The 14224-nt window shown below is 49.8% G+C and overlaps 1 protein-coding gene across 1 annotated transcript in view; it reads left to right on the top strand.

Moving 5' to 3' along the window:
* Positions 1-2324: 2324 nt before the first annotated feature.
* LOC123764478 (uncharacterized) overlaps positions 2325-14224 on the top strand; it is an 83893-nt gene continuing 71993 nt past the window's right edge. Inside the window, exon 1 of the mRNA XM_069314482.1 lies at positions 2325-3797. Within this exon, the coding sequence (XP_069170583.1) occupies positions 3294-3797 (504 nt within the window). The 5' untranslated portion in view covers positions 2325-3293. The remainder of the gene's footprint in view (positions 3798-14224) is intronic.

Genomic DNA, 14224 nt, shown 5'->3' with positions numbered 1-14224 from the left:
GACGCTACCCTCAGACGCTGCTCTCAGACGCTGCTCTCAGACGCTACACTCAGACGCTACACTCAGACGCTACACTCAGACGCTGCTCTCAGACGCTACCCTCAGACGCTGCTCTCAGACGCTACCCTCAGACGCTGCTCTCAGACGCTGCTTTGAGACGCTACCCTCAGACGCTACCCTCAGACGCTGCTCTCAGACGCTACCCTCAGACGCTACCCTCAGACGCTACCCTCAGACGCTACTCTCAGACGCTACCCTCAGACGCTGCTCTCAGACGCTACCCTCAGACGCTGCCCTCAGACGCTGCTCTCAGACGCTACACTCAGACGCTGCTCTCAGACGCTACCCTCAGACGCTGCTCTCAGACGCTGCTCTCAGACGCTGCTCTCAGACGCTACACTCAGACGCTGCGCTCAGACGCTGCTCTCAGACGCTACACTCAGACGCTGCTCTCAGACGCTGCTCTCAGACGCTACACTCAGACGCTGCTCTCAGACGCTACACTCAGACGCTACACTCAGACGCTACACTCAGACGCTACCCTCAGACGCTGCTCTCAGACGCTACCCTCAGACGCTGCTCTCAGACGCTGCTCTCAGACGCTACACTCAGACGCTACACTCAGACGCTACACTCAGACGCTGCTCTCAGACGCTACCCTCAGACGCTGCTCTCAGACGCTACCCTCAGACGCTGCTCTCAGACGCTGCTTTGAGACGCTACCCTCAGACGCTACCCTCAGACGCTGCTCTCAGACGCTACCCTCAGACGCTACCCTCAGACGCTACCCTCAGACGCTACTCTCAGACGCTACCCTCAGACGCTGCTCTCAGACGCTACCCTCAGACGCTGCCCTCAGACGCTGCTCTCAGACGCTACACTCAGACGCTGCTCTCAGACGCTACCCTCAGACGCTGCTCTCAGACGCTGCTCTCAGACGCTGCTCTCAGACGCTACACTCAGACGCTGCGCTCAGACGCTGCTCTCAGACGCTACACTCAGACGCTGCTCTCAGACGCTGCTCTCAGACGCTGCTCTCAGACGCTGCTCTCAGACGCTGCTCTCAGACGCTGCTCTCAGACGCTGCTCTCAGACGCTACACTCAGACGCTGCTCTCAGACGCTACCCTCAGACGCTGCTCTCAGACGCTACACTCAGACGCTGCTCTCAGACGCTACCCTCAGACGCTGCTCTCAGACGCTACCCTCAGACGCTGCTCTCAGACGCTGCTTTGAGACGCTACCCTCAGACGCTACCCTCAGACGCTACCCTCAGACGCTGCTCTCAGACGCTACCCTCAGACGCTACCCTCAGACGCTACTCTCAGACGCTACCCTCAGACGCTGCTCTCAGACGCTACCCTCAGACGCTACCCTCAGACGCTGCCCTCAGACGCTGCTCTCAGACGCTACACTCAGACGCTGCTCTCAGACGCTACCCTCAGACGCTGCTCTCAGACGCTGCTCTCAGACGCTACTCTCAGACGCTACCCTCAGACGCTACCCTCAGACGCGAGGCTGTAAACCGGTTTCATAGCGTTGTCGGTCCGGAAGGTGAATTGAATAAGCAGAGGCGGGAGAAAGTACAAAGGGAAAGTGTTTTAATCTTACGTAGCCGACCAGGCACTCTTATCAGGCACTCTGCACACACCTTGAGAAAGTAGCCGAATGCTCTGTCTCTCTCTCTCATTAAATTACCTCAAATATACGTTGATTCAAGCGTTATCAATCAGTGAACAGATAAGCAATACTATAGTTAACATTTACAAACTCGTCAATATACGTTTTGAGATAATATTTTCATTTTAGCGATTTGTCCACGAAAGGTGAAAAATATATATAGAAATATATGGCGTCTAGAGATTTGATTTAAGAGGCTTGTGTTTGGGTAGAGAGAAGGTATCAGTGTGTTTCAAACTGTTCTTGAATGCCATTATTCTTTTGACATTCTTGTGGGATATCTCATTTTTATTAAGAAGTTTGGAAGAAGTATTCTAAGTAGCCTCATGATTGACTTCATAGCCTCATGACTGAATTCATAGCCTCATGACTGACTTCATAGTCTCATGATTGATTTCATAGCCTCATGACTGACTTCATAGCCTCATGATTGATTTCATTCTCATGATTGACTTCATAGCCTCATGACTGACTTCATAGCCTCATGACTGACCTCATAGAGTCATGACTGACTTCATGGCCTCATGACTGATCTCATAGCCTCATGACTGACCTCATAGCCTCATGACCGACCTCATAGCATCATGACCGACCTCATAGCCTCATGACTGATCTCATAGCCTCATGACTGACTTCATATAAATCGTTCATCAGAATTATTTACTTCACAAACTCATTTCATCGCCTTTACTGTTTCGTATGAGATCAGATTTGTATATGAATTTAAACATTTAAATGCCAAGCCTTAAGGCAAAATATAGGCGTTAAATTATAGGAATTGGATTTTTCCCTCCAAACTATCTGGTGGCCATTGGCAATAGGTGTTGGAGGCGGCAGTGTCTGCTGAGCCGTTGGTGAGGGAGGGTGTGTCGCCTCGCGCTCCGTGAACCTTGACTGGACCTGTCTCTCTCTGTTTATTTTGGCAGTGCAAAGCAGACTTTTGAGACGGGAATTTTGATATATTTTGGAAATTTGTTTGCAGTGATGAATATTGTGTTGAAAGATGGTTTGTGACTGTCTATGGTGCTTAGAAAACTGTTTGGTGAATATTAGATATTATTAAGTGGTGATTTGGCTCTGTTGTGACAGTGCCAGGATTGTGATAGTGCCAGGGTCGTGACAGTGCCAAGGGTCGTGACAGTGCCAAGGGCCGTGACAGTGCCAGGATCGTGATAGTGCCAAGGGCCGTGACAGTGCCAGGGGTCGTGGCAGTGCCAAGGGTCTTGACAGTGCCAGTCGTGACAGTGCCAGGGCCGTGACAGTGACAGGGGTCGTGATAGTGACAGTGCCAGGGTCGTGACAGTGCCAAAGTTGTGACAGTGCCAGAGTCGTGACAGTGCCAGAGCCGTGAAAGTGCCAGAGTCGTGACAGTGCCAGAGCCGTGAAAGTGCCAGGGCCGTGAAAGTGCCAGGGCCGTGACAGTGCCAGGGCCGTGACAGTGCCAGAGTCGTGACAGTGCCAGAGTTGACTGCCAGGGTCGTGACAGTGCCAGGATCGTGAGTGCCAGGAGTCGTGACAGTGCCAGAGTCGTGACAGTGCCAGTGTCGTTACAGTGCCAGAGTCGTGACAGTGCCAGGATAGTGACAGTGCCAGGGCCGTGACACAAGTGTCGTAATGGGCGTAAGTGCAGGCGGCGGGTCGTTAAGAGACGTGTTACTGGGTGGGCGTGGTGGCACTAGCAGCCGTGGCGGTGGGCGTGGCACCAGCAGCCGTGGCACCACCCGTGGCACCGGCCTGACCTGGCGCTCCCTTCGCTCCGTGTCTGGCACCACCGATGCCGTCGACCCCCAGGGCCACTTCTTCCCATCCAAGCTGGCACTGTCCTTGGCCCTGCTGAAGCTGCTGCTAGCCACGTTGATGGTGGCACTAGGGGCGGCGGCACTCATCCTCCGTGCCGCCCTCTCCGCCCTCGGGGGCGGCCTGTGGGCGGGTGCCGTGGTGGGCCTGTGTGGGTTTTTGGGCGTGTGCGCCTCCCGGCGCCCATACGCACATGTGTATGTGGTTAGTTTCATGTGCGTGGCTATTCTCTCTATGGCATCGTCCGGATTGCTGATTGTGTTGTCGGCGACGGCTTGGGCCCGCGACGACCAGCACCCGACGGCAGTCTTCGTTGAACAGGTAATTAACAGTTTCTTAATTATGGTCTTGAGCGGTGTCGACTACTTTGGGTAATTCTGTTTCATCTCCAACCACTTGGGGTGGACGGTAGAGCGACGGTCTCGCTTCAAGTATGTTTATTGAGGCAAGAAAGAACTACATCTCAAAGGGATAGAGTAGCTTAGGCAATTTCTACCCCCGCCCCCCCCCCCCGCTAGGTCTCGCTTCATGCAGGTCGGCGTCCAATTCCCGATTATCCAAGTGGTTGGGCACCATTCCTTGCCCCCCCCCCGTCCCATCCCAAATCCTTATCCTGACCCCTTGCAAGTGCGATATAGTCGTAATGGCTTAGTGCTTTCCCCTGAAAATTCCTTCCTTCCGCCTATTTCAGGCTTAAAAAAACGACATTTTCCCCTGAATGCTTGTAGATGATTCTATGGCTCCTCACACACAATTCATCAGACCCTTTAGGCCAGGTCTACACAGATGTGGATCCTACTGCTAAGCATAAACCGGAGAGGATAATGCTATGTGGCACTTCAGAACCTCTCAGAGCTCGTCCAAAGAAAATGGAATTCATCCAGCATACTGTAGTCTTATCTTCATAAGCCAACTATCCCCTCTCGATCTTGTTTCTTATTGGTACTAACCAGGAGGGATAGAAATAGCCTAAACGACTCTATCCCTTTGAGATGTATTGTCTCAGTAAACTTGTACTTGAATCAGGGGTAGGGAGCAGTTTACGAGTTAAATGGTCGGGTAGTTTTGTCCGAGTACATGGGTCACCAGCTTGTCTTAAAAGAAAATCTTGATGGTTGTCGAAGACATGTTACAGATACCAAAAAAATACTTGATTTTCAGACATTAGGGCATAACGCAGGCATAATTTGTGGCCGGATTAAGACTTGGTAACTGTTGTTGCCGTATTAAGACTTTTCACTTGCCCTTCCGGGTTAAACGAGGCAGTTGCAAGGTTCGTTCGTATGCAAACGTTCGTTTAAAATTCGGCCTGGTCGAGGGCCGGGCCGCGGGGACACTAAAAATCCCCGAAATCATCTCAAGATAACCTCAAGATTTACCACAATATCTGTAGACGACATTTGTCAGTGAAAATAAGTGTTTACTAAGCTTGCTCCAACAAATTCCTTCAGAAAATAGCGAGTACAGCTAATTGTTACCTGAAATATATGTTTAACAGATCTCTAATCATGTCCAACCACTTGGGCTGGACGGTACAGCGACGGTCTCGCTTCATGCAGGACGGCGTTCAATCCCCTCGACCGTCCACAAGTGGTTGGGCACCATTCCTTTCCCCCCGTCCCATCCCGAATCCTTATATCCTGACCCCTTTCCCAGTGCTATATAGTCTTAATGGCTTGGTGCTTTCTCCCTGATAGTTCCTCCCCCCCTACCCATTATCTCGTAGGCCGTGTGAGCAAATGGATAATCCGGTACCCATTGCAGTGGATAATTCGGTACTGTCAATGGGTTGCAACCTTGAGACGGGCGGTGGATGGCTTGGGGGAAGACCTCGAGGTCTTAGTTCAGTCTTAGTTCAGACTTAACGAAGTCTTAGTTCAGACTTACTACCCCCCAACAACGGGAATTACCCAATATAAGAGATGTACCTTAGGCTCGTTGAGTGGCTAGATGTTCCTTAGGCTATGATGGTCCACCTCGCGAGGCTTAGGTGCTGTATAGAAACAGGAGGATGGGTTGTAGGCTTGACTTGGCTTGGCCTGGCTTGGCGTGGCTCGGCTTGGCGTGGCTTGACTTGGCTTGGCGTGGCTTGGCGTGGCTTGACTTGGCTTGGCGTGGCTTGACTTGACTTGGCTTGGCGTGGCTTGACTTGGCTTGACTTGGCTTGGCTTGGCGTGGCTTGACTTGGCGTGGCTTGACTTGGCTTGGCGTGGCTTGACTTGGCTTGGCGTGGCTTGACTTGGCTTGGCGTAGCTTGGCTTGGCGTGGCTTGACTTGGCTTGGCGTGGCTTGGTGTGGCTTGGCTTGGCGTGGCTTGACTTGGCTTGGTGTGGCTTGGCGTGGCTTGACTTGGCGTGGCTTGGCGTGGCTTGACTTGGCTTGGCGTGGCTTGACTTGGCGTGGCTTGACTTGGCTTGGCGTGGCTTGGCTTGGCGTGGCTTGACTTGGCTTGGCGTGGCTTGGTGTGGCTTGGCTTGGCGTGGCTTGACTTGGCGTGGCTTGACTTGGCGTGGCTTGGCGTGGCTTGACTTGGCTTGGCGTGGCTTGGCTTGGCGTGGCTTGACTTGGCTTGGCGTGGCTTGACTTGGCTTGACTTGGCTTGGCGTGGCTTGACTTGGCTTGGCTTGGCGTGGCTTGACTTGGCCTGGCTTGGCGTGGCGTGGCGTGGCTTGACTTGGCTTGGCTTGACTTGGCCTGGCGTGGCGTGGCGTGGCTTGACTTGGCTTGGCGTGGCTTGACTTGACTTGGCGTGGCTTGGCGTGGCTTGACTTGGCTTGGCTTGACGTGGCTTGACTTGGACTGGCCTGGCTTGACTTGGCGTGGCTTGGCTTGGCCTGGCCTGGCTTGGCCTGGCGTGACTTGGCTTGGCCTGGCCTGGCTTGGCCTGGCGTGGCTTGGCTTGACGTGGCTTGACTTGGCTTGGACTGGCCTGGCTTGACTTGGCGTGGCTTGGCTTGGCCTGGCCTGGCTTGGCCTGGCGTGACTTGGCTTGGCCTGGCCTGGCTTGGCCTGGCGTGACTTGGCTTGGCCTGGCGTGACTTGGCTTGACTAATCCACCTGATCAACCAGACTGTGACTCTCACGTCAGGCTGCGAGCAACCGCGTCCAACAGCCTGGTTGACCAGTCCAACAACCAGGAGGCCTGGTCGAGGACCGGGCCGAGGGGATGCTAAGCCCCGAAACCATCTCAAGGTAACCTCAAGGCTAGTAGGTGCCCCTTCCCGGATAATCTGTGTAAACCCAGGGAAACTCACCCTCTGATTCTACCAAGTAGATCATCCCAGTATACCATACCTGGGGCCAGATTCACGAAAGCACTTACGCAAGCACTTACGAACTTGTCCATCTTTTCTCAATCTTTGGCGGCTTTGTTTACAATTATTAAACAGTTAATGAGCTCCGAAGCACCAGGAGGCTGTTTATAACAATATCAACAGTTGATTGGCAAGTTTTCATGCTTGTAAACTGTTTAATAAATGTAACCAAAGCCGTCAAAGATTGAGGAAAGATGTACACGTTCGTAAGTGCTTGCGTAACTGCTTCGTGAATCTGGCCCCAAGTATATCATTTATATCCACAGCTACTCTGTGAAGCATATAATCCAAGGTCTATAAGCTTGTAAGCTAACTTAGCTTGTTACATGATGATGCTGGTACTGAAGGTGATAGTACTGTCATTATCAGAAGTGCGGGTGGTTTTCTAGTGGTGGTAGGGGTACCCCCCCTACACACACACACACACACACACACACACACACACACACACACACACACACACACACACACACACACCACACCACACCACACCACACCACACACCACACACCACACACCACACCACACACACACACACACACACACACACACACACACACACACCACACACCACACACCACACACCACACACACACACACACACACACACACACACACACACACACACACCACACCACACACCACACCACACACCACACCACACCACACATCACACACCACACACCACACACCACACCACACACCACACACACACACACACACACACACACACACACACACACACACACACACACACACACACACACACACACACACACACCACACCACACCACACACCAACCACACACCCACACACACACCCACCCACCCACCCACACACCACACACCACACCACACCACACAGTACAGGATCACCACCCGTCCAGTTTCCGGACTGGTTGCAGAGTCGAGAGGAACATCATTGTACTTCCTAAGTTATGTTTTGTGGTGTGCGGCCATTTTGTGGTCACATATGTGGATCCTCATCGAATGAGCCCCTCCGGTGTATTCATCTAGTTGTATTCACCTAGTTGTACTTGCGGGGGGTTGAGCTCTAGTTCCTTCGGCCCGCCTTTCAACTGTCAATGAATCAACTTTTTTTTCACACATACCCCCAGGAAGCCGCCCGTAGCAGCTGTCTAACTCCCAGGTACCTATTTCCGCGATCACCGGAGATCGATCCCCTGTCACTAGGATTACGAGTCCCGAGCGCTGTCCACTCACATGTAGCTACAGGTGTGTGTGTAATTACCTAAGTGTAGGTACAGGATGAAAGGTGCGCTCGCGTGTGTGTGTGTGTGTGTGTGTGTGTGTGTGTGTGTGTGTGTGTGTGTGTGTGTGTGTGTGTGTGTGTGTGTGAGTGTGAGTGTGAGTGAGAGCCACCCCTCCCCCCAGGAGCGTGTGTGTGCGCGCGCGTGTGTAGGTCAGAGAGCTGGTCACTGGCTGGAATGCTGACATACTTCCTCTACTCAATCCGGCCGTTGACCGATAAATTGCCTGCAGGTGTTGGTCAGGCTGCCTGCAGGTGTTGGTCAGGCTGCCTGCAGGTGTTGGTCAGGCTGCCTGCAGGTGTTGGTCAGGCTGCCTGCAGGTGTTGGTCAGGCTGCCTGCAGGTGGTGTTGGTCAGGCTGCCTGCAGGTGTTGGTCAGGCTGCCTGCAGGTGTTGGTCAGGCTGCCTGCAGGTGGTGTTGGTCAGGCTATGATATGCAGAAGAGAGGAGAGGTGTAGTATGGATTCCTAACAATAAGGAAACAGTACTAACTTTTTACTAACAGTAAAAGTAAGGATTTCTAACTCAAGATAACCTCTAGGGATACCTAAACAAATTACATTAACGGCGATAAAATCACTTGCGTATCACACAGCTGCCTTGATTGCGATAACGTATCTGATTAGAGAATCTTAAACCACAAGCTTAAACCGCAAAATAATCCGCAATGAAGCAGGACTATTATGACTATAGTTTCCAGGGTCGTGGTCGGGGTCACCGCCCCTGTTGTGATCCAACCGAATGGTGTTAATTCTGACGGATCAAATTAGTCGTCTGTTCATGATGAATTGATGTTTGTCAGTGTGTTCTGATCAATTTGGGGGATCAGAGTAAGGGGGCAGAGGGGGAGGACAGGGGGTGATCTTCAGGTGTGATTCCAGCGTGGGTTAATCATCAGGTGTGATTCCAGCGTGGGTTAATCATCAGGTGTGATTCCAGCGTGGGTTAATCATCAGGTGTGATTCCAGCGTGGGTTAATCATCAGGTGTGATTCCAGCGTGGGTTAATCATCAGGTGTGATTCCAGCGTGGGTTAATCATCAGGTGTGATTCCAGCGTGGGTTAATCATCAGGTGTGATTCCAGCGTGGGTTAATCATCAGGTGTGATTCCAGCGTGGGTTAATCATCAGGTGTGATTCCAGCGTGGGTTAATCATCAGGTGTGATTCCAGCGTGGGTTAATCATCAGGTGTGATTCCAGCGTGGGTTAATCATCAGGTGTGATTCCAGCGTGGGTTAATCATCAGGTGTGATTCCAGCGTGGGTTAATCATCCCGATCAATGGGTTGAGGTGAGGAATGATGAGCAATTACAGCAAATTACTCGTGTAACGCTTCTTAATCGCTAAGAGGAAGACGATAGATAGAAGGAAGATAATTGCTTAGAAGAATGTAGTTTCTGTTAGTATATCTTCCATCACAGACGTTAGTCACACGTTTACAATGGTAACGGCATATTGTAAATGTTATTCTGTCGTTCGTGGATTGGATTAGAGATCATTTTAACATATTATGTGAGTTATTGAGCACGCGATCACAGAAGGCGGATGTAGGGCTCTGAACACTGCTAACCAACACACACACATTCTTGGGCTGTTAGGGCAGTGTGCTCTATACGTTCCATAGGTCCAGATGGCGCTCTACACGTTCCATAGGTCCAGATGACGCTCTACACGTTCCATAGGTCCAGATGACGCTCTACACGTTCCATAGGTCCAGATGACGCTCTACACGTTCCATAGGTTCAGGCGGTGGTGGACTGCGACAGAAGCAGTTGGGCGTTCCAGCAGGACTGGAGTCAAACCCGTAATTTAGCTTGGTGGTCCAGGCTGATCGGCGCGATATACTGCGTTACTGGAGCACGTTGGGACGGCATAGATAATTTACCCGAATTTACCTGAGGGGGCACCGTCTTTCCCGCGGCCTCGACGGGGGGACAGGAAACTGGCGGCTTGTCAGTAGTCTCCTCTATTTGTTCTGGGGATTTTATTCAGCTGGATTATGAATCTAGTTGGCTAAAATCAGTGTTTTTACGGCTTCGGCGGGTAGGCGGTTCCATGGGTTTATAAGCCAGAGTGAAAAAGCATCTTTTGTTTTCTGTCCTGCTTTGTGGCTTGTTAAGCTTGAGCTGTTGCGCCTTGTTTGAGTTACATTTGATCTCTTGAAGAAGTGGTCTGGAACAGTACCCTCCAAATTGTTCAATGTCTTATAAGTTTGGATGAGATCAGCCTTATCCCCTCTGGTTTGGAGAGGGGATAGGGTCTGTGGCCTTCAACTGTTCCTGTGAGAGTTGACTTAGTTGTCCTGCGATTATTTTTGTTACCCAGCGTTGAACTTTCTCCAAAACAGGTTTGTCCTTTTGAAGATGAGTCTGTCCTTTTGAAGATGAGTCTGTCCTTTTGAAGATGAGTCTGTCCTTTTGAAGATGAGTCCTGTCCTTTTGAAGATGAGTCCTGTCCTTTTGAAGATGAGTCCTGTCCTTTTGAAGATGAGTCCTGTCCTTTTGAAGATGAGTCCTGTCCTTTTGAAGATGAGTCCTGTCCTTTTGAAGATGAGTCCTGTCCTTTTGAAGATGAGTCCTGTCCTTTTGAAGATGAGTCCTGTCCTTTTGAAGATGAGTCCTGTCCTTTTGAAGATGAGTCCTGTCCTTTTGAAGATGAGTCCTGTCCTTTTGAAGATGAGTCTGTCCTTTTGAAGATGAGTCTGTCCTTTTGAAGATGAGTCTGTCCTTTTGAAGATGAGTCTGTCCTTTTGAAGATGAGTCCTGTCCTTTTGAAGATGAGTCTGTCCTTTTGAAGATGAGTCTGTCCTTTTGAAGATGAGTCCTGTCCTTTTGAAGATGAGTCTGTCCTTTTGAAGATGAGTCTGTCCTTTTGAAGATGAGTCCTGTCCTTTTGAAGATGAGTCTGTCCTTTTGAAGATGAGTCCTGTCCTTTTGAAGATGAGTCTGTCCTTTTGAAGATGAGTCTGTCCTTTTGAAGATGAGTCTGTCCTTTTGAAGATGAGTCTGTCCTTTTGAAGATGAGTCTGTCCTTTTGAAGATGAGTCTGTCCTTTTGAAGATGAGTCCTGTCCTTTTGAAGATGAGTCTGTCCTTTTGAAGATGAGTCTGTCCTTCTAAAGATGAGTCTGTCCTTCTAAAGATGAGTCTCTGCATGCTTCAATACAGTTGTCCAAATAGAGACGCACCATAGAGACGTCCAAGTAAATAACTACCTTCTCTTTCTTTTAAGTCAAAAGGTTCTTGTGGCTGTTCCTAAAGTTTTTTCTCTCTCTTTTTACTGCAGTTTCCACTTGTGCAAATTTTCATGACTGGTGCATTCTGACTCCAAGATCCTTCGGTCTGCTGCAAGGTAGTGTTGATTTGGGAGTTATGTGTAATATTACGCCCCTCGTGCAAGATCTGGCATTTTTTCGATATTAAAAAAGCATTTTCCAGTCTTACAGTCATTGGTGGAGTTTATAGAGATTATTTTTGTTAAGCTTCACAGTATCATTTTCACTTCCCACTTGGCCATAAACTTCTCCAGATATATTTTCTCCGTTTAGGGTAATTGGAAGACAATTTAGGCCAATTTAGGACAGTTTAGGAGGATTTATCTTCTCCGTTTAGGAGCATTGATTGTTTACAATCAGAAATGATTCGTGTTGGGTAAAAATGAGAGAGATTTAAAGTGCGTGTCTGCCAGGTTGATCTCTAGGGACTAATGCTTGAAATGGGACAATAGTGTACTCACCTAGTTGTGTTTGCGGGGGTTGAGCTTTGGCTCTTTGGTCCCTCCTCTCAACCGTCAATCAACTGGTGTACAGATTTCCTGAGCCTATTGGGCTCTATCATATCTACACTTGAAACTGTGTATGGAGTCAGCCTCCACCACATCACTGACTAATGCATTCCATTTGTCAACCACTCTGACACTAAAAAAGTTCAGTGTGTACTGAAGGAAGAGCCTAATTACCCTAGACGTATGGGGTAACGAGGCCCTTAGGGCCTCGAGATGCTAGGTGCTCGATAGGTCAGTTCCTACCCTGGGGGACACCTGGCCCTATTTCCTCGACTTTATGAGGTTTGTTTTTGAACATCTTTTGAGAATATAAATATTTAATCTCGGTGGAAGTAAAGGTATATTGATAATGTTTGGAACACTTTGCGGTGTTACAGGGGGGTGACAGGTGGGGGGGGGGGTGGCCGCCCCCCAAGTGGGATAACATTATCTTCCTCCGCTCCACTTCCTATATAGTGAATCTCGTTCACAAATTGGTCCTCCCTCAGTCTGTATCATCCCTCTGTTGTGGTCTGCGCGCTGCATGTACGACCCTGTGTACTCATCTAGGTGTGTTTGCGGGCGGGTTGAGCTCTGGCTCTTTGGCCCCCGCCTGACCTGTCAGTGACTACGAGGAAATGAGCTCTAGCTCTCCATACCCAGCCTACCAGGCTTGCTCTACGTATTGCGTTATAATTTAACTCCTTTTGGCGTAAGAATTCTTTGTCGAATCTGACCTTAGAGTTGTGGATGGAGGTGGTTTCCACAACTTCTTCTTCCTGTGCATTCCACTTGTTCTGAATAGTTTGAATAGTGACAATATCGGGCGAGTATGAACGAAACATTATGATCATTGAACATGGAAGCCGCGTACCATTCTATGGGTTTTTGGCAAGGACGAGATGTGTGTTTACATATTAATAGGTAGTTTGTGTGTGTGTGTTTGTACTCACCTAATTGTGCTTGCGGGGGTGGAGCTTTGGCTCTTTGGTCCCGCTTCTCAACCGTCAATCAATTGGTGTACAGATTCCTGAGCCTACTGGGCTCTATAGCTGTGTGTGTGTGTGTGTGTGTGTGTGTGTGTGTGTGTGTGTGTGTGTGTGTGTGTGTGTGTGTGTGTGTACATGCGTGCGTGCGTGCGAGAGTTCGTTGCGTTTCGGGTGAGCGCCGCCAGATGGCAGGCGGGTTCCTGGTGTGTTGGCAGCGGTTGAGCTCCGACTCTTGAGCTACCGGTCGAATCAACACATAAGTGTCCCGTGTGTTCACGAATGATAGTGAACAAGGTGTGCAAAAATCATGCTACAGAGCACCAGCATGATAACAATCATTTATTATATAAATTCATGTATGATTCTAATCATTTATTATATAAAATTGACTACTAAACCCCCCCCCCCCTTTTTTTTAATATAACACCAAAAAAAATTGTGGCTGCTTTTGAGCACCTTGAGTGTGTGTGGCAGGCCTAGAACCCAACTGACCCGTATATCAATATCCGGTCACTAGTAACTAGTTCATCTCTCATTTAACGTGATTAGCGGTTTTATAAGAGTTCCTTCCCCCCTCCCCCCCCCCTCCTCGCCCCCCCTCTCCCCCCCCGTCACCTCAGTTCCGGGTTTCTCCTCGCAACATCTCTCTTCACTGTCCTTTTGAGTTTCTTGGAGGATTGTGAGTTGGGATTGTGCTGAAGACCTATGCTTGGATTGTGAGCTGATGCCACACAGTACTCAAGGTACCTGGCTCACACAGTACTCAAGGTACCTGGGCCACACAGTACTCAAGGTACCTGGCTCACACAGTACTCAAGGTACCAGCATCTTGTTCACTCACTTGCCTACCATAAGTCTTTCTACTCTCTTAATCCACCTCCTCTTTCTTCCAGGAAGTTTCTTAAAATTTTCCTTCTTGCGTTATCTTCCGCTTCCTGGATTTGGCTTTCTCCATCTCCACTTTCTCCTAACCCCCGTCCACCACACAATCTACCTTTTCCTGTCTAATGTTCCCTGTCTGTCTGTCGTTTATGCCTTGTGTCTTGGACCCTATGTCTTGGATCCTATGTCTTGTATCTCCCTTTAACTGCTTATAATTCAACTTGTTCGCTTACAAAGAACGTCGCTTTTCGGTCGTATGCGTTACACAAGGGCCAAGAATCGTCGTACTAGAAAATGGAAGCGGCTGGCCAAAGTGTCGTACTGTCCCGTTTTCTGTTTTGGGTCCTCTGGGTAAGTTAGGGGAGACCACTTTAAATTAATCGTTTTCTTCACGTTTTGGGGGAAACTTAGGAAGACAGTAGCTTTCCTCTCACAGCTATTGGCACGCCCTTTCCTCTCGCCAGGGTACGGGGTGCCATTAGACACACACACAACAGTGACTGAGACACATCGAGTCCCTGAGGGCTAGTAG

Source organism: Procambarus clarkii, chromosome 79 (assembly GCF_040958095.1).
Source record: "Procambarus clarkii isolate CNS0578487 chromosome 79, FALCON_Pclarkii_2.0, whole genome shotgun sequence".
In the NCBI taxonomy this organism is placed as follows: Eukaryota; Metazoa; Arthropoda; class Malacostraca; order Decapoda; family Cambaridae; genus Procambarus; species Procambarus clarkii.
This window is presented reverse-complemented; position numbering and strand designations above follow the sequence as displayed.